Genomic DNA, 26,317 nt, shown 5'->3' with positions numbered 1-26,317 from the left:
TTCAAACATGTAAAATAACAAATGCCAACAGATAAAAATACTTAAAGGGAATAATAACTAAGCATAAGCATTTTTGCCTGTCGCATAAAATCCCACTATAACAAAATTGTTACAGTTCAAGAAGTATGAATACATTTGCAAGGCACTTTTCTATGGATCTATGGACGAGTAGTTTACAGAATGTTACATTTAAATTGATTTTTTTTCCAACATTAGGACTTCATAAGCCAGTGGTCTTTTGGGACTAATGACACCACAGAGGAAAGTAGCGGCTCTCAGCTTGGTTTGGCGTGGCTTATCCCGCTTTGGGTGGACCGAGATCAAGAGGTAAGGCAGTAATTTTTCAACTTACCTTCAAGAACTCTCAACTTTTGCATGTTTGACATTTTGGACATTTTGAAACTCATACCAAACATATTACAAAGTAAAGTGATTTCCCTAACTTATGAGGAACCAGCGGCCTTTGATGTACCATTTTAGCATGCGTTTTCTCCTTTTTTGTCAGGTGAGGTTTGCCAGTCTGAGTTTAGGCGCTGCTCTCTCCTCCATGCCCAGCGGCTGCCAGATTCTGTGTGCCAGCTGTCAGAACATCAGCGGAGGTCTGTGGGGCACGCTGCTCAACATCCTCTTGGATCAACAGGAGAGCAGCATGGTTCGCAGAGAGGTGCAGTGGAAAAAACTCCCTTGTGATGAAAGAGTTCTTTTGTTATGTTTTTACTACATTACATGACTTTTCACAATGTGTCAAAATACTATTTGAGTATTTACCACTTTTATTTCAAGGTAATGTAACTTATGATCTGCCACCTTAAATAAGCAAAACCACTCAAGTGCTCAGAACAATGTATTACCAACCAAAGACAGGCAGATGGCAGTGTTGCTGGTGCAGTCCACCTTAACCCAGTCTGTATGTGTGTGTTTCTGTGTGTGTGTTTCTCCCTCTCCTTGGTTTGTGTGTCCAGGCTGTGTTTATCTTGCAGAACTTGCTGGTGATGCCTATGCCTGCCAACGCAGAGGAGGCCAAGGACTCCCACTGGCAGGTCAGCAGATCTGCCTGCCAGTTAAAAGCCCTTTTACAGACCATGAACTTTTTCTACCCCTTTTCTTTCTGTTTTCTTCCATCTGGATCTGCTCTCTTACCCTCCCCAGATCTCTTGTTTATAGAGAAAACTGCTTTTGAGTTCAGATCAGGCATGTTGCTGAATTAAATATAAATTTAGATTTAGGTGCGCGCATAGAGAATTCACATCCAGATTAATTTAGCGATCAGTCAAAACTCCAAAGGCATTCTAAAAAAGGATGCAGTTACTCGGATAGAGAACTGTATGTGTGAATCAGTTTATAAAGACGGCGCAGATAGAAGTTCTCAAAAGAGTTTTTGCAGGAGGAGAATCTGAAAGGGTTGAGTTTTGTGAGTAGCTGTGTGGGAAGCATTTGGGGAAAGAGGAACTAAAAATCTAGGACACACAATGTCATCTCTTTGACATTTTTGAAATGTCACCTATATCCATGTTGCAACTTAACTGATATCTTTCATCTCTGACAAGTTTTTTTCCTATGTCAAAAATGTAAGAGAACTCAAACTAAAGTTATTTTTTTCTGTCTTTCTTTTTTTCCCCCCTTCAGCACCCGTGTGTCCATGATGAGGTTTCCGGTGTGTCTTTGGTGGGTCTTCCAGCACTGCAGGCTCTGCTGTACCACTGTCAGTATTTCCACAGTGTGGCTCTCTCTGCCTCGACTTGCTACCGTGGCAGGTACACCTTCGACCTTCTGCCACGGCCTGGTGGGAGCGGTAATCCCAGCCTTCAGGAAAGCTCTTTAGCTGGTAAACCCTGATTTCCTTACAGTCGTCATGATGGATTACAAGCAAAGAAAAGGATTATGCTTGTTAATACCCGATAACTATGTGTCACATTTGTGTGTTATTGTGTTTAATTCTGTGTGTATGCTGACTTAGATTCAGAAAATTCCCTGCTGCCTTGGAGATGTGACCCCGCACCTAGTGTCAACTCTGGAAGAAGTTCCAGCTCCCTTTCTACTTCAAGCACTGCAGTCAGCAATGCTCTAGTATGTAAAACCATCCGCTTTGTTTGTTCGTTTGTTGATTCATTCATTCATTTGTTTGTTGTCAATCCATCCATCTCAGGGCTTCCCCCAGAAAACATGCTAAGCCTGGTGCCCAGGGCGCTAGGGCAGTCATCCAGCCGGCCGCCGTGTTTTTGAGTTAAAAAATGTTTAAAGTTGACAGGAAATATGCAAATATTACTTGATAGTTATACATTTTTGAAAGACTGGAAGATTAATACTTAAACACCAACTATAAAGTCTTAAAAAAAACATTAATAAAAAAAAGATAAAGTAACGATGCTAAGCCTGGTGGGGCACAAGTAAGGCCTGGCGGCCTGCCAGGCTTGTAATACACTGAGGGAAACCTTGCATCTATTCATTGGGGCATCCATTAATTCATCCATACATCTTTAGTCTTTCAACCCCACTTTTTTTCCCTCCTCTTCTTCACACTGAAAGCTTCACAGGTTCTATATTCACGTTCTAACCATAGTAAAAATCTGTACCATAAATTAATTTTTCTTTTTATTTTCTTCTTATGTTTGGAAAATTGGGTAAAATGAAGTAAGAACTCAAAACGTTTGAGGCAGTAAAAGTAAAGGATTTTGAAATGGGGGCTTATTTTCCCCATTTTTAAGGTCTAATATCTTACCAAGAAATGAGACATTTCTAATTAATTGAACATTGGGTGAGAAAACCAACAGGATGACTAAAATGGGTTCTGTTCAACACAAGAAGGTAGTATATTCAATAAAGGACCCGTGTCTTTTTCATAGTTTTTGTTGTTGTGTGGTTGGTGTTTTTACTTTTTTATATACTAGAGTTATATTCAATACATTTGAATGTTAATGAAAAGTAAATTTACTTATTTCAGTAACTATTGATACTCAGCTTTAACCTCAACAGTGAAATCTGTGATTCAATTTCATCTCCTCCCGTTAGGTAGGCCTACCGATGTACTAATTGCAAATGTATTATTATTATTCAGAAAGCGACTTTTGACTTTCTACACAAGCGCCTCCTATTAGGAAAAGTTCAACAATGAGCTTTTACCCACGTGTAACCCTATGAAATAATAATTTTCTTGTGGTTCTTCCTTGGACATGAAATTTTCATTCTCATATCTTCAGTTATATTTGCTCATCAGGAATAAAGGAAACTACTCAAAAATTTTGGAAAGGGAAAAAAAAATTACGGTAGCTTAGAAATATCTGTGTCTAGGAGTTCTAATCATATATTCTTTGAGCAGAGTTTTGTTAATTTTCTGTTTTTGTTTGGTTTACACTAGTTTCACCTCTAACAGAGTGTTCCGACACATCGTATGAATTAGATCAATTTCCCTCAGAATACTCATGCTCTCCTGTTTTCTGTTGCAGAGTAAAAGTTCAAGGCTGAACACTCCCAAAGTTTCCTCCCCAGTCAACATCCCAGATGATACTCCTGCCAGGCTGATGGCTCAAGGTACTACAAGGAGAAAAATCTGTCTGGACTTAAACTCACCACATAGACTTGAATATTGTCTGTCTTCGGAAAATGTAAACCGTGATGTGTTCGGGAACATAAACCAAAACCACTGTAACATATACAATTCTGAGAGTGAAGCTCTCACTTCTCGTAATTTTACCTCGGCCCAAGAGACAGACCAGGATGTGATTCAGTGGCTATTGACTTGTCTCGCAGGTCAGAGTGATAGAGACACAAGCAACTCGAGTACCTCACAGGACTCCCAACCAGGCAAGCCTTCAGGCATGGAAGCGGTTGTCATAGTAACTCCTGACCTCTTGACGGCCCAGTGCGGCCTGCTGTATAATCTGCTGGCCGTCCTGCCAGACTTCACCCTCACTGCCATCCAAGAGAATCAGTTACTGCCGGTTTTGAGCAGGTAAAAGGCCACAGGTTTTGTTTGTGTCTAATCAACATCTTTCTAGAATGTAAAAAAAAACAAAAAACTATGACGTTCAGTGTACGATGTTGTACCTTTATTTCACCATTTACACTGATGAAACTATAATATGAATGCTACTGGTTCTCTATTCACTTCTTTGCAGACAAACTTATCCCATCATATTTCTTTCTCCCTTTCAGTCTAGTAGATGTCGAACTCATGGAGAAATGTCTGAGCGAGCTCAGGACTCCCGGCATCCTTCTCGGAATCAGAGAAGACGTCAAGCGTCAGGTACACAGCACGGAACGGCTCAGCATTTCGGGAAGTTTTCCAGTTGTTTCTTTATTATCATGATCCACCACAAAATACGTGGGTTGGAACTCTGTGCCAGTTTCAGAACAGGTTATCTAAGTGCACCTCCACATATTCAGTGTGGGTGGAATACTTAACAAGCTTATGCTGGAAGCATACAATTGGGGTTTGTTTTTTCACCATAGTTACCATTTTCTTGTTTTTTCTCTTCAACTTTGACAACTTAACAAATGATTTTTGTGAGGTAGGAGGGTGTTATTATTTTACCTGCACTTTGTTAATCTGTGTTCATTTTTGTGTGGCTTCTCAGTTTGTCACTGCACTTCGGTTCCTGTCGAGCTTTTGCAAGCTGCTGCAGTCTTGTGTCATGGCAAGCAAGGAGCTGATTGGTCAGATGGACTTCCTGAAGCTTCTGTTGCCTAATCTGGTGGCTGCACTTATGCTGGAAACCACATTATTAGGTGGGACTCTCATGCTGTGATTAAATAGATTGCATACAGTGCTTTGAAAAAGTAATGATACCTCATAAATATTTTTACATTTTTTGCTATAACCACAAACATCAACCTTTTCTGGGATTTTATGTGATAGACCAAATCGATTTTCTTTTTTTTTCTGAAAAGGAAAGAAAATGTCCTTCAATCTTTTCACAAATAAAATGTGAATTTAATGTCAAATCCTGCCTCCCCGTGGTGAATTTTAAAGAACCACAAGTGTTTCTGGGTATGCAGCTGGCAGCATTGCACATCTATACCCTGAATTTTTTAACTGTACTTCATTGGAGAATACAAAAAGCTCTGCTAGGTTGGAATGGGGGAGTATCTGTAAACATATATTTTCAAGACAGTGCTCTCAGTCTGTTCAGACTTGGCTCTGAAATTTTGGCTATTCTAACACATAAATATCCTTTGATCTAAACCATGCCAGATTTATAGTCTCGATTTAAAGGAACTCAAGGTTTTTGGCTGCTTTGGAGTTTTCTGGAAGTTTGTTCAAGATTTGAGGATCATAGAAGCTGAATTATGCTTCTCTGTGTTTGATTCTGGGGATGGATAGTAGACTGTTACCTGAAGACCTTAGTGGCCTGGAAATTTGATACAACAACAACAGATTTTAAATGTATTGGGGTACTAATCCATTCAGTGATTCATAAGCTAAAAAAACTATTTTATTTTAAAACCTATGGACTTAAGAACTTGGGTGATGTGCTCTGTCTTCCTGGTTTTAGTGAGAACACGACCAGCAGCATTCTGGTTCAGACACTCAGGCACTTGATTCTGGTGCAGTAATCAATGCCACTAAAAATAAATGCATGAACACGTCTTACTGTGTTTGGCTGCCACATAACATCTCAGTTGAACGCATTGATGTTTGTGGTTGTAGCATTGCAAAATGTGGAGAGGCTAAACCGGTGTGAACTCTTTCATGATGCTCTACACGCTCCCTTACAGATGACCTATACAGATCAGTCGTGTTCTGTTTAGCCATTTTCTCAGCTCACTCTGCAGCTTAACAGTAGCTCTTACCTCTTTGTGGTTGTCCACTGTCATAAAATTTGTGAGTCACTCCTTCCCCTCCTCAGACGCAGGTACGTGGGACGCGGTTTGCGCGTGCTGGACAGACGTGTTTACGCTTCTGGCTACTGTGGTGAGGAGAGGCGGCTCGGTAGCTCACCCATCTGTCTCTGCCGCGCTGGGCAGATGCTGGCGGACATTCGCAGGTATATGGATACCCTCTCTGAGAGGGAGTTTAAGTGATGAACATAATTTTGCTGGTTTAGAGGGCGAAATTATTTGTGTGATCATGTTATGGATCGCCTCTCAAGTTTCTGTCTCTTTAGTGAAATTTACATCTTCATCTTGGCAAACAAATAAAAGAATAAAAATGTTAAGCATGCTAGCTGCATCCTTACTGTTGTATAAACTTTCTGTAACAGATGCGAGGGTAGGATAATTAAACCACCTCTACCCCTCCTACTCATATCTTCCTCCCAGATTAATGACGCAGCAAGGACGTTTAATGAGTCCAGTAAAAGATGAATGCTGGGCCTTTGTGCTCATGTGTGTTTTTGTCAGCAAGGATGTTTATGACATCTGGGCGTTCAGACAAATTTAGATGATTAGTTTGCGCACGCTGCGTCAGTCACATTCAAATATCCAGCTGTCACTGGTTTTAAAGTTTTGATTTGCCTTTTTTTGTTGTTGTTGTCATTGTACTGGGACTCAGAAAGCATTTGTCATTCATTACAGTCAGCGATTTTTAAATTTTTGTCTGCAGGAACACTATCCCAGTGTCTGGATGAGAAAAAGGCAGATTTGCTGCTCCACACAGCAGCTCTGCAGTTCCTCTCCACAGTTTTCACAGAGGAGACGAGGCTCTGCGGCACAGAACTCCAAAGCTCCACATCCAAGCACAGCAGCACACTGTCAGATATCCTAAATGGTCCCTCTGCCAGTGAGCTGTGTGAACTGTTATTGCAGGTAGGTGCGAATGTTGCAGTCATGTGATAGTTTGCTCAGTTATCGGAGGTGCTGTTAATCCCAGGATTGCCTGTGTGTTTGTGGCCAGAATTTTAGACTTCAAGAAAGGTGTTTGAGTGTACAGTAACGCTAACCTGATTGTTGTTGTTCTCAGAGCTTTGAGAAAAGGACCTTTCAGGACCCTTTAAAGAAGCTCACAGCCAGAGCTCTGATGACACTTCTGGCCTGCAGTCCCACAGCTCAAAACCACGCAGCCACTGGTAATTCCCCAAAAACTCAGCTGACAACTGTGTGACTGATTCTAAAACCACACAAATAAACTGTGCAGCAGCCTGTGGCACGTCTTTCTAAATTAAACTCCAGACAGCTCTCTGGCTGTTTGTGTTTGTGAAAATGTGTTTTAGCTGCAAAATGTACCACCAATTTTGTCTTATTGCAGTATTAGTGTATGCATATTGCAAAGAACTGCCTGAACAACAATAAGGCAATAAATTATGCAAATAATTTAGGTACCAACCATTTAGGCTGCCTGTAATATATTATGTGGCACTTTTGGTTTGTAGCAGCATAAATATTTTTAGGGATTGAAGAAAGTGGTAAGGTTGTCAAATTAGTAAGATGGAAACAAAGATTTTTAGGTTTTTTTTCCCAGTAGCTGGATAGACTTCATTTTCTAAAGTCTGGAATAAAATCGAAGTAAAAAGATATTATTGCGTTTATTGCAAGTCATGCTGTTATTGCAACATTTACCAGTACTATTACATATTGCATGCTTTTCTTATATTTGTGCACATATACACTGAAGAAACGATTTGCCTCTGCACGTTTCTTCTTTCACACTCAAATGTTCGTGTTACAGAATGAGAATTATCTGAGTAAATGCAAAAGTTAGCTTCCACATTCTACCTCTGATTGGATAAAAAAAACAAAAAACAATCTGATTGGATAAAAATTAAAAAAAAACAATCTGAAGCATTATGGTAGCCTAGTCAAAAGTCTGAACTTAAATCTGACCGACAAGCCGCCTAATTACCTCAACAGGCTTCATATGTTGGAATAGTTCTACAAAAAAAGACTGATGCAAAATTCCTCCACAAAAATAAAAAGATGGTTTTATTTTTTTTGTTTTTTGTTTTTTTGGATAGTTTTATTTTCATTATATCAATATATTTGCAGTTATTGCAAATACCTGATGGCAGTTGTTGTGGCCAAGGGTAGCATGACCAATTATTCAGTTTAGGGAAAAATAACTTTTTCCCTAAACTGCTGTTGTTTGGATAGGTTGCAACTAACATGGTTAATATTTTTATTCTAAATGAAATCACTTTTAAATTGCTTGGTTGAAGAAAAACATTGTATTATTTTGAAATGTTTGAATGCGACAAAAAAAAGTAAAAAAAAAAAAAAAGAAAGAATTTTGAGGGAGACAAATACTTGTTGTTTTTAGCTACTTTGATGCTCCTGCTGTCTTGTGTTTCAGCCGGCTTAATTGACAGCTGTGTGGAGCAGCTGAAGCAGACTCATTCCCACCTCCACCTGGAGTCCATCCGACCCAGCAAGGCTTCTACCCGCAAAAAGGTGAGCACAGGCCGACGGGAAACTTCCCATCTCAGCACATTTCCCTCAGTTGGGTTAAATAACAAACTGAGGCTACATCAAAGTGTTTTTAGAAGAAATGCTTTGAATACATATTGTACAATCCCAGGTGTTCTCTTATTATTTTTTCCAAGTGTTTATTGCAGCCAGGAAAGGCTGTTTTGAATCCAGAACAATTAAACATGTTGCTTTTTTTGTTTGTTCTCATATTTTCAGGAAGGGGGCCATTTAAAAGAAGTCAAGCTGACTGCAGGGATCCTGCGGAGCGCTCTTTATTGCAACGATGAATGCAAAGTGAGTTTCTATGGCTGCTATTAAATTCCCCACAGTTAATTGGTTTTTAATGGACCCTCACAGTACAGGTGCCTCCAAATGAGATCCAAATGTGCAAGATGCTGCCAACATTTTCACTCGTTGAGCTCCTTTATTTCTCTGTTTTTTTTTACTTTTAGAGGAAATGAGCTGGTTTTTTTTTATTCCTTGTCCTTTACATTTAGAAGATATTGAGCCATTTTAGGCTGATTACAGGTATCTTTGTCAACATCGGTTCGTCACAAATGTGCCTCTTTCACTCTGCAAATACCTAACTTAAAGCTTTTTCTCTTTACAAGTACATCAATCTAATCTATTTATGTGTATAGGTGGTTGCTATGGATGCCCGTTTAGCTCTGAGACTCTACGCTCTGTGGCCTTGGCTCTTACTGGACGACCCCACAATGGAAGCGGTTCTGGAGCTCCTGTGTGTGTACACAGCCGACAGCCAGCCAGGTGGGAACAAGATGTTGCGCATGTTGCGTCTCTCTGAGTGTTTGTGCTGGCTCTGCGCCTGTTACGCCGCCTCCTTCTGCGATTAGCAATCTCACTGAGTCATACACACTTTGCATTAAAAGTCCCATTGTCCTTTGCAATGACCACATTGTGTTTCACTGTATAAGAGCAATGCGTGGTTTGCTTGCCGGTAACAATGGGCACCGTGTCAGAATCGATCAGGCTGCTTGTCAGTCTCACTGCAGTTTCAGACCAGTGGGACATGATGTGGAAAACAAGAGAACATCTCTGCCATGTCTGAGATGTTTCTGTTTGTTCTTGCCAACCAGCTGATTTAGGAAAAAATAAAAAACTACAGTTCAGAAGAACAAATTTCAAGAGAAAAACAAGCTGGGAAATAATCACTCATGCGTCACTTGATCTCTGTGTGGATTCAGTTATGTGTTATTGATATAAAGTTTCTTATAAAAGTATTCATTTCAGTTAAGCTCTTGTCGCATTTTATCATGTTACACCTACAAATTTTCATACATGGTTGTCGAATTTATATAGCAGATTAATTGTGAATCAGAAGAAAATATAAACGATTTTTTGTAAGTATAAATGTAAGAAGGCAGCCCAACCCATGAGGAGTCCGATCCGCAGTTTTTCAATAGTCATGTAGTGGACACAACAAACAGATGGGAAGAAGTGTTCTGGTTGTGCTTACCACAACCAGAACCAGACGTTGTGAAGACCACAACTTCACTTTTTGGCCAAAAAGGGAAACAATATAACTGGTGAAAAGCTAACATCACTCCATCTGCACAGTGAAACATGGGGGTGGAAGCATTATCCTGTGGGAGTTCTTTTCACCAGCAAAGACTGTGAAGCTGGTTAGATTGTTGGAAAGACAGATGGAGCTAGATGCAGACCAAACCTGAAAGAAAACCTGTTTTTGTGTAAACTATATACTGGTGTGTAAAGTCCAAACCTATATCCAATTTAAGTTTCTGTGGAAAGTCTTGAGAATAGATTTTTCATAATCATGGTACCAGAACTATATTGGAAAATACAACAAGACTTATATCTTACATCTGTTATAGATGTACCAAGCTAGATTAGCTTAATCCCAAAAGACCTTCAACTGGAATTACAAGGAATGGTGTTTCCTAAGGAGATACAGATATAAACCACGCTTTTCAGATTTGTAAGCTGTAAAAAATTCTTACCTATTTTTGTAATATATTCATTTCACTTTGCAATTATGTCCTGAAAGCTTTTACAAGACGCTGCAGTTGTTTCATCTGTGAGTAACGGAAATTTCTCTTGCTTCACTAATAGTAATTTGTGATAACCGGAGTTCATACGTTTTGACAGGTTTGCGTAAGTAACTCTAAACGTGATTGGCAGCAGTTCTTCAGTGGACGTGTGCACACACTCGGATCTAAACTGACTTTTTCTTCAGACCCCCCCCCCCTCCCTCCCTCTCACCACACCCACTTCAGCTCAAGCTGGGAAGCTGCAGAAATCAGTGAAGTCAGGCACAGTGTTTCCCTAAAGGTTAACCGAACAGCAGGTTGAATTTGGGCTTCACGCAGCCTGGCTTAGTATTACACCATCCACCCTGAGGCAACCACCGAGTCTCCTGAGACGCCTACGTTTCTATTCGCTCTTTCATCTCCTGTCTACCGCCTTCATCCGAAACTTTGTTAGCGTTGCTAGTTTAAGTGGAACTGTTGTCTTTTTATCTGTTCCCTCCCTGCTTATTTTCAGGAGATATTTTGGTAGTACCCTCAAAACCTGCTCTCACAGCCGCAAGGAACGCAATAAATAACTGCATTTTTTTTTCTGCTCTTGTTTGAGATGAGACATTCCTTGTATTGCAGAGTACTTGATTAGATTTAAAGCAGCACTTGGGATGCTTAAGATCTTATCAGAAAGATCCCATGTTAACCCTCACCAATATCATGATGGCTTCCTGACAGGCATAATCATAACCTGAGGCTAACAGTCGCGTTTGAGGGACCATTCTAGGATTAGTGTAACCAACAAGTTGTGATGTTGTCAATTGAACAACATCCACTAGTGTCAGAATGTCATGAGTGATTTTTTCTTTTCAGTTATCTTTTACTTCCTTGATGCCTTTTGGAATTTGCATTCCGGATGCTTCTGCATAATAAATATCATCTACAGCCTGAGGCTGCTAAGCAAAATAATTTGCCTCCCACCAAGAGTCAGAACACCACAGTTGCCATAATGAGGCAGTCATTTCAAGGTGAACCAAAATTAGCAAATGAAAATTGCCACAAATGTTTTAAAGCTCTCTTATAAAGAGCTTCTGTTACATTTCTGCAATTAAATAAATTAACAAATTCTGTATTTTCTCAACATCATTTTGCTGATTTATGTTGATACTATTTTTAAAAATGTCAGTTTGCTATGCTGTCATGTTTAGGTGGCCATTCCACATTTCTGCTTCCGCTGGTTCGGCAGGCTGCCAAGAACTTCAGCAGAGCTGAGCGGCTCCACTAATGTTTCATTGTTGCACTTAACTATTCTTTCAAGGGACGAGCTGTGTGGTTGTTATCAGCGGTAACTTTAAATTACACTCAAAAGCCTGTTGCTGGCAAGAAATTGCAATTCAGAATGTTAATTGGCCTGAGTGGTCTGTTATATTTTCAAGAACTCTGTCTTTATTTTATTTTTTTTTTTAGATAAGATTGCGACAGATTGACATAAAACAAAATGACACAAAAAAAGTCAATTAAGGAAATGTAAAATCCTTAAAGTCGTGATCCGATTTGTAGTAAGCCAGTTTACCCATAAAGACTTGTACAGTGTGATTCATTTCCGAAGAGATGCGGCACTTAAAATGTTGGAATGCTCTTTAAGCATGGAAGCTCTGACTTGATGATTTACAGTTTATGAAGACAGAAGAAGTCTTTTAAATGCTATGTTTTATGGTTATGAGATGCATAGTTGGCTAAGTGTATCTTTTTTTTCCCATTTATGATAAAACCATTGTTTCTCTGTTCCCAGCATGCAGTTCCCTCTGTGTTAGCAGCCCCAGTGGGGTGCCAGGATCTAAGGGCTCCTCCAATGCCTCTCTGATGCACTCAGTCATGAAGCTGAGCTCTCTTGCCCCAGACAACAGCCCCATCCAGAATCTATCCTTCTCTCTCCTGACTAACCTGGTTGTGTCACGAGACTGTAGGTGCATCCTGCAGAAGGTACAACATTATTAAAACAAAAGTAGCAAATCCAAAAGATTACATGAGTTATAGTTTTTCCTTTTTAGATGTAAAGTTGTACAAACTGCAACATGTGTTTAAATTACAGCTGTTTTCCTTACTTGGTAGAATATAATTTCTGAAGATAGTATTTAATGAGGTGATCCATAATGCTATGCTGTAATCTGTCTCTTTTGTGATCATTTCTTGTGATTCTCAGAATAATTTCCTTCAAGCCCTCCTGTTGGTGCCTGTCCCTAAGGTGGCTGGTGCTAAGGCCTCATCGGTCGGTGGTGGTGGGAACCTCCTGAGCCTGTGGCTGAGATTCCTAGTCAGCCTGTCCGCCACAGAGGACGGGCAGCAGAATATTCTGAAAGTGTCCGGAGTTCTGGAACTACTGGCTGAACTGGCACCGCATCGACCACACGCACTGCTCACCCTTCACAACCTCTGCTTCAGCCCCGCCATCAAATCACATGTCATGACTAATGGTATGGAGCAGAAGACAGGTTGAGATTTAACTATTACATAGAAGTTTAAAAAGCACTTTGGTGATTGTTAAGGTCATCTTTTTAGTGTGCTTTTCATGAACGCCATTCAGTTTGCTCATTCCCTTATTCAGCTGTATGTCTAGGAATTAAGGACATTACCTGAATTTACAGCTCAGACCCCTTACACATTTCCACATTTTGTCTTGTCATATGAAACCTATGACTGCAGCGAGAGTGAAGTAATTAATCAATTAGTCACAGCTAAATTATGTTCAGAGCTCTAGGGAAGAACCAAATACCAAATTAATTTTATAGCATATAGAATTCAATCTGTTATTTTCAAAATAATGTATACAACGTGTGACAAAAATGAAATGCATAACAGTTTGGGGTAGCAAAGTCAGACCAGGTAATTCTAACTTTAGCAGTGTTTTGCTGCAGTTTCAGTTGTATGAAGATGAAATAACCAAAGGCTGAGAGAAAATGAAAGCGGAGGAAGCTGCTGAGACTGAAAAAGCTTGTGCAGGTGGGCAGATGTGTCCCACACAAAGTTCACTGCAGGGGGTAGTTGAAGGATCAGCTGCGTGGAAAATGTTGTGTTACCACATTTTTTGTTTCCTGTGGAAGATTTGGCATTTCCTGTGTCAGCTGTGGTTTTTTAGTGAGACTGAGATCATATTTATGATCACATCATTTGAATTGTTGTTGTCTGTATCCCAGCATCTAACTTTTTCTCTTTTTTTGCGTCTATTTAAACAGTATCATGATTAAAACAGTCATTTATACAGTATGAGTTCATGATATTATGAAGATTACCGATTATCTACATGTTTGTGTTCCAGATAAAGCCATGAAAGTTTTGTTATGGTGTTTGGAAAGTAAAGAGCTGGAAACCTGCTGTATCGGAGCGTCTGCACTCTGGGCTTTGCTCCACAACAATCAGAGGGTACACACACTAACACACACTCGCTATATTCACCTCTGTATTGCTCTGAGGTGAGTATTGCACCTCAGAGCAATGCTAATGCTCTGAGGTGGTCTATTCTCTTTGCTTATATCCTCTCCAGTAAAGTCCTAATTTATCTTTTTGTTTTCATATTTAATTTTATGCTTTCATGACAACCTGAAAAGCCTTCTTAACAGCTATTATGTCCTCTCATTTGCATACACCCACTTCCTCAAAGCATTATAAGCAGAAGTTATCTTTCTGAATCAGTTTATTTTTTCTCTTAACAGGCGAAGACTGCACTGAAATGTCCATCTGTTCGATTAAAAATCAAGGAGGCACTGACCGTCTCCAAGAAAGGCATGCATGTTTTCATTTTGATAAGCAAATAATGTGACTTCCACACACCAGATTTTTAAACAGTGTACCTATGGTTAGAAAATCGGGTATTCCCATCAGAAGCCATTAGTGAAAAGGAAAAAAACATGTACTCTATTAATTTTCTTTTTGAAATAAATAGTATGAGATTGAAATGAAAGCCTTTTTTTAATGAAACATGGAGGAATATATATTAAAATTTGGCTTGATTCCCTTTTCAATTTTAAAGCAAAAGCATTTATCGACTGAGAACAAACAAAACAAAAATAAAATTTTTTGTCATATTAATAGGCGGCGTGTGACCATCCTTTAATGTGACTGTTGGAGGTGCTGTTTCCTCCTTAAAACCTATTCACTGCAACACAAATAAATAAGAAGTAAAACATACAGAATGAGGACCTATGTAAAATTGTGATGATTTGGGAGAGGATGAGTAGTTAAAGAAATGTTTCTTTTTTTTTTTTTGTAATTGCATAGAGTTCAATGTCAAAAACTCACCTTCACCTGGGTAGTGATTTCACAGGATAAAACTTACATTTTATTAGTGTAAGCTGAGGAAAAATGTCAGGAAAAAAACATCAAATTGTCTCATTCTCTCCTCTGAGTATGAAACAAAAGCCTAATTTAAATTTCTGCTAATTTATTTTTCCTCTACTAGAAAGAAAAATGTCTCAATTTTCATTTAAATTGTACTTTAAAATAAAAATCAAGTAACCGCTTGTGTGGGTTTTTTTTGTTGTTTTTTCTGCTGTTGCTTAGCACTACTCTTGAGAAAATCTGATTACCTAAAGATGCATTCATCAAAACAACTAACGTTTTATTTTGTTTTTAATCGTTTTTTTTGTTATTCTGTTCTGTAGATGCAGAGAAGAAGCAGGAACCTTTGAACTCCTACCTGCAGAAGTGCCTGGATCAACTTTCCCAGCTGCTAAAAAGTTGAATGTAATTGATTATTTTAATTGTGTAGTTTTGTATCATGTTTTGTTTATCTATGAAATATGTCATTTGCATATTAAAGTGATGTCAACCTTTCGTCCTTGCCAGATCTCATTTATCAGAACTTAGCTGGCGTGTGGCTTTGCACTCGTTACTGTGGCGACAGTGGTGTTTGGCAGCTGGTTCACACCGAAACACAATTGTTTTTGTGAAAAGCCACAACGTAGAAACATTTTCAAATGGCGAAACCCTACATTTAGAGGAAACGATCACATTTATTATTACTGAATGTTACTCATCTATTCGTGGCAATTCTATCATTTTTGAATGCATAAAATGCACTGGTTTTATGAAAACCAGTTTTCAGTGTTGAATTCCATGTGGGGAAAACTTCATTATAAACCCCAACATGCAGAATGATGTCGTAAGTTTGCCATCCATCCCCAGCCCCAGTGATAAAGAGCCTCTCTGTGTTGAGCGTGCCAGCAGTGGGACACCATGAATTGTGGCCCTGTAGCTGAAGTGCTTCTCTGTAGCCAGAGATGGAGCAGGAAGTGCAGCTCGGGCGCCTGTGCACTCGTCTCATCAATGCAGCTTTCATTCTTCCTTGGTGGGGCAAGATGGAAGCTGTACAAAAGGACTACTGGTACTTCATGGTACTCCTCTTTCTCCCTTTTCTTAAAGGTAGGAATATTTTTGCTTTATGTCTACAAATTTGTCAATGTGATCAGGTTATATATTTTTTGTTTATATTTGTTATGAGGTAAATTCATGTAAAACTTGATTGTGACTTTCTCAATGGTGTTTTGTTTAGTAAAAATAACAGTTTTTATTCAACATATGATGTAGTTTTATGAATTTAGAAACTAGATTCGGAAAAATAAAACAATGGTTAATTTTGTTCTACTTTTATTGAATTAAAACATGCTGAACTCACGTGATGAGATATTTTCTCATTAAGACTGTTAGATGTTTTATTTGAATACTGAAGCTTTATGATGAGCACACATAGGTAGTTGTTCAGTTTGGCTCGTTTTCTTTCCAATCTAACAACGCAAATTGTTATGCACCTTGTTAAATATATATATATATATATATATTCACAGTTTCCTTTTTACAGACTGGACAATTTCTTTTGTGAAAAAACTGATTGCTTCACCTTTTGCTTGTTACCATTGAGTCTAGAGTGCTTTGAAAACTGATCAGATCAATTACAATAACTGTAAGAATGTGAATATTTTTTTACTGACTTTTAGCCCAAAATTATCTTTTAGGACAATTTTTAATGATCAAAAAGCAATCACTGTTGTTCTGATTAATATAGAAGAGTTGAATGGTTGCTTCAGAAGAGAGACGTGATGGTAGGTGTCATTTCTTTGACAACACCGCTTTCCTTTTCAGAAAATCAATGTCGGCATCAGCCCTGGGAATCAAAAGAGCTTAACAGGCAAGAAGTTTGCAGCTTGTAAGATTGAACTAAATCAACAGCTTATTGGAGGGAGAGTTTTGAGAAAAACTTCAGAGTGCCCAAGGAAATCCAGCAGGTGCTAGAACCTAAGCAGGGGACAACTAATTGAGTTGCCACCAACTGCAGAGTTTTCTATGAAATGGCAGCAGTCGGGTTCAAGCTTTTCTGTAACCATAATAAAATAGATACTCTTGGAAGCTAGTATGATGGAAAATAAGTGACTTGCGTCCAAGAAAAACATGGGAGAGAAATGTTTATGAATTTGAGCTGCCTTGAAATTTTGTGAAGTATTTAATAAACGGTGTACTGTATCATAGAAACATTTGTCATGGAGATCGAACAAACCAAGTTTTTTCTGTCTCTCTACTTTGTTTGCCTTTGGCCCTGAGTGCTTAAATCTGAACCACATTGTGTCAAAATCAGAATATGAACAGTGAAATTCTTGTCTAGTTGCTGTCCAGCAGACAGACGTTGAAACGGTACGGCTGGAGGAAGGGATGGTGCTGGCCTGCGTGTGTCCCTGGGACGGCCAGCTCAGCATGGTGTCCTGGACCAAAGCGCCAGACAAGAACCCCATTGCTGTGTTCTCGCCTGAGTACGGAGTCTCCGTCCATTACACCTACCGGGAGAGAATAGAGTTCCTGAGGGCGATGCCTATGGATGGAAGCATTGCCTTGAAGAACGTCACACATCAGGATATCGGGCTCTATCACTGCTCTGTCCAGACGTTCCCTCAGGGACCCTGGACTAAGGACTTTCAGGTGGAGGATTTAGGTAAACTCCATGTTTTCTAAGACCGATCTGCCTCTACCCCAAAAGAAACATGGGTCGTCTTTTAATGTTTTTATTCTGAGATGTATTTTCTTTCATTCTGCAGATGAGCCACCAGAAGATAACAACAGCACAGAGCCCCTTCCCCCAGAGGAAGTCATAGTAGACTCAGAGGTGGTGGCCAAGGAGAGCAGCAACCTGACCATCAGCTGCAAGCACCCTCACAATGGTACCATCTACCAGGTCATCCTGGAGAAGATGCTGCACGGCCATCCGTGGGTCATCATTGGCATCTGTAAGAAGGTGGAAGGGGGTCTGGTGGGCGAGGACTACAGCGAAAGGGGCAGGGTGAACTGCGCCGACAACCTGGATCTCAGTCTGCACCTGACTGACGTTGCATCGGGAGACGATGGTTTATATCGCTGCACCTTTAACACGGACGTGGGGGTGCAGACCACCGTTGTGCTACTCAGAACAGCTCCTCCAGGTACACTAAGCAACACACCGGATGTGAAATCAGCCACTCAAACAGACGCTGTATCATTTCCCATGCTTATTGCCATTTGCACAAGTATGCTGCAGCACACATAGAAAAAAAGAGAAAGGCTTATGACACGTTTAGAGGTGTGAAAACCACAGAATCTTTTTCATTGTATCAACTCATGCTTAGAGCAGCTGTAACATGGTATTACATGCTGGTCTGGTATGGTTCAATTTATCTGGGTAATGACATAAATTCAGATGTCATAAGAAACATAAAAATCTGTCATTACAAACAGAAGAATCCATGTATTTGAATTTTAGGTGGTTTGCCTCGTCTTTTCTACAGTCATGTTCAGTAAATTAGAATATGCAGTCCAATGAAGCTCATTTGTTAGATTAAAAGTACCTTTTGAAAATTGACAACCTTTACACACTTTTCATTTAGGCACATTGTTGAATGATCTATTTTTATTAGTTTGATATAATATTCAAGTTTTAGATATTTTTGTTAGCTGTAAGTTGAAATTTATCATAATTAACAGAAATAAATTATTTAAAGCATCCATCTGTGTGTAATTAATCACTATATGTTTCAATTAGTGATAAAGTCCATGAAATAAATGGACCTTTCAATAATACTCTAATTTATTGAATGGGCCTGCAGATATTTCATATTAAATTATTTCTCTTTTTCAACCAGGTGGATTCAGTCTGTCCCTGTACATGCTGTATGTTTACATCGGCGCTGGTGCTGCTGTACTTGTTCTATTCATTTTCTTCCTCATACTTGCCCTGAGGCTAAGGTATTGTCAGTTAAGGCGATATATTCTTGTTTTAAATTTGTGTGCGTTTCATTCTTTTGGCTCATAAGTGGACCGGTTTGTGTGACAATCATCACAGGAAAAAAAAGCGGCGAGAGGAGTACCGAGTTAAACTGCACCCCACTCAGAGACAGGTAGGCGTTAGTTTGTTCATTGTATCAACTCTTGTCTTTACACTCGACTCCTTCAAAGCTCTCCCTCACCTCCTTATAAGACACGCGCTTAACTACAAGGCTGTTCCACTTTACAACTAACGATAAAGCAACACATCCCATCTGATACAGAGAGCTTAACTCAGCTGTGCAGTCTGAAGAATCTGGAAGAGAGCTGGTGTCAAAAGCATTCAGATTTAAAATAAATAACACAATCATCCGTTAGCCAATGAATTTTGTTGTTTTGACATCTGCAGGACTTTCAAAAATCATGCTCTTCACTTTTACATGTTGCCGCAGTAAAATCACAAAACTCAATATATTCCACTGGGATTATGTGATTCACCAAAAATATGAAAGTGTGTTGTTCGTATTCAACCCCCTTTAAGGCCTGCACAAATAGAGAAATACGTTTTCGTTAATACGTTAATTATTGTTGAGCGGATGTTTGCTTTTTCGGCAAAACAATATTTGACAGTAACCATCACACAGAGGAGAAAGACAAAAGCCTGTATAATCATTCTTTTCTCTTCACTAACCCCCTCCAAGTAAAACGATTGACAAAAGCCTGTGTAATTGCCCTCTTTTCACTTTCATCCCTCCTGGTTTCCATTCAAAGCTTGACAATAGTGTCTAATCATCTAACGGAGAAGAAAAGCAGTCGCTCAGCAATGTACCGTCACTTGAGACTGCTTCTTTCCCCTTCCCCAACAGGCTCTCTGACTGCATTCTAGTTACAGCACGCCCTCAGTGTGAAAGCTGAACTCTAATTAGCAAATCCTGGGCTGCAGTTTATATCTCCTTTTACCCCCCTCTGACTGCTTTTTGATGAATATCCGTTTTTTTTTTTGGTTTTTTTTACCCCCTCCTTTGGTGTATAAAATGTAAAAAAAAAGATCAACTGTTGAATGTTATTTCCCCTTTGTATTTATTTCTTTTTCTTTTTTTTCTGAGTTTGCTTTTGTAAATCAATATTTGCGGTGTATGGCAGCTGCTGTAAAATTAAACTCTGTGCTGTTTGTGTAATTTAATTCATTTATCTCCATAGAAATGGAGGAGGTGGCAGAGGCAGTAATGGATAAGCGTGTTATTCTGCTAGGAAGCAAGACAAATGTGGAACATAAAGGGACATTACAGTTTTGGGTTCATGTGTTTCTTTGTTTTTTTGTTGTTGTTGTTGCTTTCGTTTTCCCTTTGTGATGTTTTCTGAAGAAACCGTAAATGCACATTTGATGATACTTGAGATTCTCTGTGTTCAACCAGCTGTATTGAAACTGATAGTTATGACTGATAAAGACTCCTTATGACAGAAATAATACCATGTCTATGTTTCTCTGCCTTATGGTATGGGAGTGTGTGAAAAGAAATAAACCCACTACGCTAAAAAAATATGCAGCGTCTAGAAGAATTAAAAATGAAGCGTTAACCATAAACCACCGTCTTTTGGAAACTTGAAAGAACTACTTCATGTGGTATGGGATCTCTTTCTCCTTTTTAGTCATGTTGATTATTTTTAATCAAATGGAGCAAATGACATGTGCTTCATTTTCTATTTGTTAAAAAAAATTGTGTAAAGCTCCTTTAGTTCACTTTTTTTTTTTATTAAAATGAGTGTTTTAAAAAGCGTTGATAAAAAAAATGTATAGGAGCCCTGACAAAATGATAATGTAAATATGACTTATAAGGGTCAGGTAGATTTTGTGGCTCTAAATAAGTTTTATTTAGCAGAAACAGGAGAAAGACTGTTTAGATTGCGGAGGTCGCTAGCCCCTGTTCTTGGTAAGATCACTCTGTCTGTACTTGTCTTGTGACAAAAGCCACATGAAAGTTTCCATATGACTCATGACATTTGTCGTGAGTCATATGGAAAAACTATAAGCTTGAAAGCTGCAGCTTGTGTCTAAACCAAAGTTAAATAGGTTCAATGTTAAACAATTAGATGATGTCATGTCAGGTTGCATCCAGCTCTTTCCTCAGATGTTTCCCCCAATCTGTTTTTCTTAATAGCTGCAACTACAGCGACACTCAGAATAATCTAGTTGTCAGGACAGGTTACTCGTTTTGGAGAACATTATTTGGATTTACACCAAAAAAAGAAAAGGGAAAAAAAACTACAGCTTGCTCATTATATGTTGATTTCCCAATTAACATATAATGAATTCATCTTGGTGCTCGAAAGAAGAACATTTTAGAAACAGCAAACCTTCATATTCAAAGACACGCTCACCGTATTTCCTGTTGGTTGTTTAAGACGTCTTTGCTTTCAGAGTTTCCTCGGTTCTCGCCTCTAGGATTGAGACGCCTTTGACTTATGCCTTAAGAGAGGTTGAGGTCACACGTGTGTCACTGACCCAATTTACCACAGTAGTGGGCGCTTGCTCCTGTGGGTTGTTCACCTACTTGAAACGTGAAATACAAAGGCCACATAAATCAAGATGTAAATGTTTCTGGCTGGGGAAAGGAGTGCAGGCTGGATTGTGTGAGAACATTTCCTCTGTTCAAAGCAAAATCACTTGTAGGACTTGCTTTACATTTAATTACACATTTTTAGCTGTGGCTCTGGCATGTTTGGCACCATAGGTAAACCCCACCAAAAAACAAGAAATCATAACAATTCTGGAGCTAAATAGAAAGCGGTACAGTCCTTCACTGAACACATAAGATCATTTAAGCTATTTCAGCAGTTCACATAGGACACTAACTCTCCAATGTTTTCCCATCCATAATAGCAATAGAAGAATTGACCAAGGCACAACCAGCAGATAGTTTTTGTTGTTTTTTTTCGGTATGGGCTCCCTTTTCTAATACCACCCTGGGTAACTGTCCATATCAAAAACCACCACTGGTTGTAACTTTACCGCTTTCCCCAAAAGGTATTCTAAAGGCTAGAGTATGTTTGTACATTTATGCCTAAATTCAAACCCCCTTATGGTATGAACATTCAATTTATTACCCTTATGTTCATCAAAAACATTACATATGTACATTTGCGAAAACTGCAGTCCTAACCAGTGTATTCAAAGTGCTATTAACATATAAAGTTAGAGAACACAAAACATAACGACATCTCTGCAAACAAGTGAATACAGGAAACAACAAAAAATGGCAAATGAGCACAATCAGCTGTAGCTTTTATCCAGGCGATTCAGTAAGTGCAACCCCAAACAGAAAGGGACTATTCCACATACATTTCACCACACTGCAACTAAAACAAGACAACTAGGGCACTACTGTGACCCAACGTTTCAACATAATGTCTTCCTAAAGTGAAAGCATAAATAAATTAACTGTAAAAATAAAGAAAAAAGTATCTTAAGACAAAATGTGCTTGTAACTTTCCAACTAATTGGGTATAGGAGTGAATTAGTGGGCATGAAGCGGTGGCACGACAACAACAAAAGGACTCAAATGTGAAGAAAACTGCTTGGCAGCCTACATTTGATTGTCAATGGAAACCATTTTGTTTTTACCCACTTAACTGTGCAAAACAGGAGAAAAACTTTCAATCTCTGTACTAAATATAGGCATGGGCCAGTTACCAGAGTCCAAAATGTCTTGCCATAGCCTACCATTCCTGTTTTTTCTTAAGAAGCCAGTAAAATCTTTGGGAGTGATTGGAGTTTTTTGACCTGTTCCTGTATGCTAGGTCATCTGGTTAAACTGAAGCTGAAATGTTGGGGGGGTTTTTTTCTTTCTTTTTCTCATGCTTAAATTCTTTTAAAAATATTTCTGGTTGAGAAAATAATTTATAGTCCAGATGTAAAAGTCAGCCTTCACTTTAAGGTTACTACTGTTCTAAGCTAGAGTTGCCTTGCTGTTTTAAATACAATCAGTTAATTTGGGTAAAACATTTTTTTTTCCACAGTGACTAGATAATTAATATTTTTCTTTAAGATTATCATGAGAATCTCATACCAGCCCATGCCTAATCTCGTGGAAGGTTCTGGTGATGGTGGACAGCAAAGTAGAAAATGCAACCCTAGTCACATGGCCTAGCACTGGGTCGAGAATATTTCCAGAATCTTCTAAAGTTGTTTAGTTTTTAAAGTAAATCACAAACTAAGGTAACAATGGCAAACTTAAGAGAGTCCAGTGTCTGCTTTGGTTGGCTGTCACCACCTGCAGTCACCTGAAGGCACTAGGGTCTTTGTCATGTGGAGTTGTGTGTTTTTAAAAAATATATTTGATTCATGCAACAGAAAAATGATTTAGTATTATTACCATATTTTAACTACACTGCTAACATTCCTTCTCTCGCTCATTCTGTTACTAGCACATGAAATACTTAAATTCACTGTTTTAAAATAGCTTAGCAAAGTTTTAGGCAATATAGAGGAGATTAATACCAGGTCTGTTTTTTAGCTATAGGACTGACAAGGCAGCTGAGCTTGGCAATGAGAACATAATACAGAGCAATATTTAGCTTCCTTTTGAGCCTCTTTAGAGCCCTTGTGCTGGATAGATAACCAATATGAGAATAAGTTGTGACAAGCAATTTTTTTTCCCCTTAATACAAATTTAAGACCCAGCTATACGCTACATGAAGTAGCTAACTGATTTTACAAATCTGTGTTTGTTTCATAAATCAAAGTAAGCTATTGTGAGCCCTAGTCCGGTTAGTGCCTATTATCTCAGAGCAAAATCTGTATGGGGCATTCATATACATGTTAGTTTGGATATATGAAAGTCTCAGTTCTTAACACTAGTAATTAGCCAAAAGATGCACACTATTAGTATTGAACCTAAACCGTTCTCCACAGAGGCCATTAAACCACATCTAGGGAGTTTGCAAAACCAGTAAACAACTCAGACTGATTGTATCTTTCTTTGAACTATTTTTCACTCCCTTTAGTACCGTGTAGCTAACAAAGGGGCTCCTCATTAAGAGCTGTTGCTATGTTTAGATTAGCGGCAATAGGTAAAGACTTCACTGAAACATACATTAGTCTCTACTTGACACCCTTAGTGTTTAAATTCAACAAGAAAATAGAAATAGACCAGGTGTTTCTTTTGCAATAGAAAGTTCCCATTTAATGTACTTTGCATTAGCCTCACTTTTTAGAATCATTAAATAATTTTTTTTCTGAAAACACTGGAAATGTATCTTGTTAGTAAAGTGCAACGCTGCCTTGTTAACCTACCGATTCTCCTTCAATGACCTCTTGTTAGCAGAGACCGTGGGCACAAAAAAGTCTGGCTGACTGATTCTCTGTTTGACATACATATTGTGCAAGTTGAAATGAATGATCCAAGCCGCCAAAACACCAGAAGCCTACCAAGTATTGTTTATACCGCCGCACTGTCAGTGGAGCTGCAGGAACAGATGGATTCGTAATTGAGGCTTTCTGTCTCTGTCCTGCCTTTCTGTCACTTTATTCTTGGATCAATGATGTTCTCTAAACTTTTTTAACCAATATTTTAGGAGTTTGTTTGACAGTAATGATGGCAAGAAAGGCAGGAAATAGGAGCAAAACAGAGCAGGACAATGACACCGCAGATGGTCAGATCAAGGTTAGAATGACATGATGCATCTGTCAGTGTAATCACTAGTAGAGGAGTTGGTTAATTGAGTGAGTAAAAAGGTTTTTGCTATCTTTATTACGAAGTGCTCATTTGAGAGGAATATATCTGCTTAGCTGGGTTTTATGTTCTACAAATCATGGTTAAAAAAAAGCATATGAAGTGGGGCTCTTATTCTGCATTTTAGTAAAAAGTGACTTGATGGCTTGTCAGATCTGGACCTTTATTATATTTGTTTAAAACCTTGGTCTAAGATAGTCCAGAATAGCAGCGCTCACAATTTCTCACATTGCTACAACGAACTTTTATGTATTTTATTGGGAATAGATAGGATCGACTAAAACAGGGCAATTCAAAATTGTTAAGGAATCCCAGTGGTGTGATGCTGCTATCATATCGTTTCACATTAGAGAATGGTAAATTCAGGGTGATGTTCAATGTTCAGTTTTCTACTGCACCTACATTTTTGTATGCAGGATAAAAGGCTTTTGGTAATGGAATGATGAAAAGGTCCTGGAAACATAAAAAAATGTTCATATTAAATGTATTTCTTTATACCCTTTCGGACTTGGAAGTGATAAAACCTAACTCCATGCTCCATCAGTTGGAACCCTGGAAAGGCTCATATTTGCGGTTCTGCTGAATCACAAATATTTCCTACACCTACACAAAAACATCAAAAAGAACTTTCCCTGAATACCTCATGTCATGTTTTCCTCCTCAAGAAGCATTCTCTTAGCTTATTATGGACCCCAAATATGAATTTTATCTCTGATTTGCATAACCCATCATCCCATCATGTGACACCTTTTTTTAACACCTTTCTGCTAATGAACAGCTTATCAGTAACTTCTGACAGAGAGAGCTTCAGAAGGGCTCAGATGCTATTAAAGTCAATTTGCTGTAGTGAGTAACGCCAGCAGCTTAAAGCAGAGCCTGCAGGAGGGCTGCGCTTTTTATCATCTCTGACACAACGGTCCGCCCCAACCCATTTATGAATGACTTTTTTTTCTTTTCTTTTTTTTTTGCTGGTTGAAGCCGATTAGAAAAGTTTAGCTGATTCATCGCTGCCATGGACATCAAGCTGTTTTGTTGTGTGAGGCATTGATCGATTTCACATTCTCGCGACAAAGCTGATGGGGGAGTAGTAGGGAGGCGAGGGGGGATTTGTGTCAAAACTGGTGGAGTTTTTCTTGAACTGGCTGCTGAGGCAGCACCTTGCCGGGTTACGCCTGATGTTATTTCATCAACTTCAGAAAAAGAGTTTCTTAAAGCTGTTTTACAGCAGGTATTTGGGTAATAGTGCCTTTAACTTCTCTCCAAGTGCTTTGCTTAAAAAAATAAAATAAAATAAAATAAAAATGTTTTGAAAGTAGAAGGTCATGCAGAGTTAAACAGAACAATGGCGACGAGAAACACTTTAAATAACACATAGCTAGAGGATTTTTGGTGCACTTTTAGAAGCTATCTCTGCAGCCACACTTCACAATCCTCCGGGATCCTTCTACAGCTTCTACAGGTATATTACATGTATCACTATACAGATTGCTGAATCCTCTCTACAGTGACGGCTTGAGTGTCCAAGGCTGTTAAAGCTGCTTCCTGTCATTGAAGCGGTCCGAGGCTGCAACTGGATTCGCAGCCACTAGAGGGCGACGGCGCCTCTTCTTGGTGGCGGTGACTCCTCTCCTCCTGCTCGGGCTCGTCAGACAGAAAGCTGGGGAACGTCTGTGCCCGGGGAATAAAGGTCTTCGACAGCCCTGCTCCTGTTCGGGAGGAGAAAAAAAAAACAACTCAGCTGAACACACCGAAGAATATTCTTTGAAAGATTCCTATCTGAACAAATAAAAACTGAAATAAGTTGGACGCTTTAGTCCAAATTAGATTTGCTTGTCAGTTAAACAGCTTCATTTCCCTGCGTCATTCTCCTAGGCCCGTGTCCTGCCTGCTCCCTCTGCACCTTAATTCTAATTAATTGAACCAATTTGCTCCGCAGTTCATATCGGTTAAATGCACTGAGAGGGAGTAATG

At 39.0% G+C, this 26,317-nt stretch overlaps 3 protein-coding genes across 6 annotated transcripts in view; 2 read left to right on the top strand and 1 right to left on the bottom strand.

Annotated features, from left to right (window-relative positions):
• rttn (rotatin) overlaps positions 1-15,167 on the top strand; it is a 37,275-nt gene extending 22,108 nt beyond the window's left edge. For 2 of the 3 annotated variants that reach the window (XM_028005336.1, XM_028005335.1), the window contains exons 30-49: positions 217-327; positions 506-664; positions 963-1,040; positions 1,627-1,825; positions 1,958-2,067; positions 3,444-3,528; positions 3,748-3,949; positions 4,153-4,243; positions 4,575-4,725; positions 5,847-5,984; positions 6,542-6,744; positions 6,899-7,004; positions 8,225-8,322; positions 8,557-8,634; positions 8,982-9,108; positions 12,130-12,320; positions 12,541-12,811; positions 13,654-13,757; positions 14,048-14,117; positions 14,996-15,167. In XM_028005336.1, coding sequence (XP_027861137.1) covers positions 217-327; positions 506-664; positions 963-1,040; positions 1,627-1,825; positions 1,958-2,067; positions 3,444-3,528; positions 3,748-3,949; positions 4,153-4,243; positions 4,575-4,725; positions 5,847-5,984; positions 6,542-6,744; positions 6,899-7,004; positions 8,225-8,322; positions 8,557-8,634; positions 8,982-9,108; positions 12,130-12,320; positions 12,541-12,811; positions 13,654-13,757; positions 14,048-14,117; positions 14,996-15,075 — 2,652 coding nt within the window. In that variant the 3' untranslated portion in view covers positions 15,076-15,167. The other variant, XM_028005337.1, reaches the window with a different exon arrangement.
• Positions 15,168-15,279: 112 nt separating this feature from the next.
• Positions 15,280-20,087, top strand: cd226 (CD226 molecule). The gene is made up of 6 exons (XM_028005338.1): positions 15,280-15,755; positions 16,990-17,313; positions 17,417-17,797; positions 18,494-18,596; positions 18,694-18,748; positions 19,815-20,087. The coding sequence occupies exons 1-6, from the start codon at positions 15,614-15,616 to the stop codon at positions 19,839-19,841; spliced, it is 1,032 nt and encodes a 343-aa protein (XP_027861139.1). The 5' UTR covers positions 15,280-15,613; the 3' UTR covers positions 19,842-20,087.
• A 1,605-nt stretch (positions 20,088-21,692) lies between these two features.
• Positions 21,693-26,317, bottom strand: part of dok6 (docking protein 6) — a 62,178-nt gene continuing 57,553 nt past the window's right edge. For both annotated transcript variants that reach the window (XM_028005583.1, XM_028005582.1), the window contains one exon: positions 21,693-26,052. In XM_028005583.1, the coding sequence (XP_027861384.1) occupies positions 25,892-26,052 (161 nt within the window). In that variant the 3' untranslated portion in view covers positions 21,693-25,891. The remainder of the gene's footprint in view (positions 26,053-26,317) is intronic.

The sequence above is a fragment of the Xiphophorus couchianus genome, chromosome 21, assembly GCF_001444195.1.
Source record: "Xiphophorus couchianus chromosome 21, X_couchianus-1.0, whole genome shotgun sequence".
Lineage (NCBI taxonomy): Eukaryota > Metazoa > Chordata > Actinopteri > Cyprinodontiformes > Poeciliidae > Xiphophorus > Xiphophorus couchianus.
This window is presented reverse-complemented; position numbering and strand designations above follow the sequence as displayed.

Coding starts and splice junctions, on each gene's coding strand:
- cd226 (XM_028005338.1), top strand. CDS start 15,614: ATGGAGCAGGAAGTGCAGCTCGGGCGCCTGTGCACTCGTCTCATCAAT. Junction 15,756..16,989: donor CTTTCTCCCTTTTCTTAAAG/GTAGGAATATTT, acceptor ATTCTTGTCTAG/TTGCTGTCCAGCAGACAGAC. Junction 17,798..18,493: donor ACTCAGAACAGCTCCTCCAG/GTACACTAAGCA, acceptor TTTTTCAACCAG/GTGGATTCAGTCTGTCCCTG.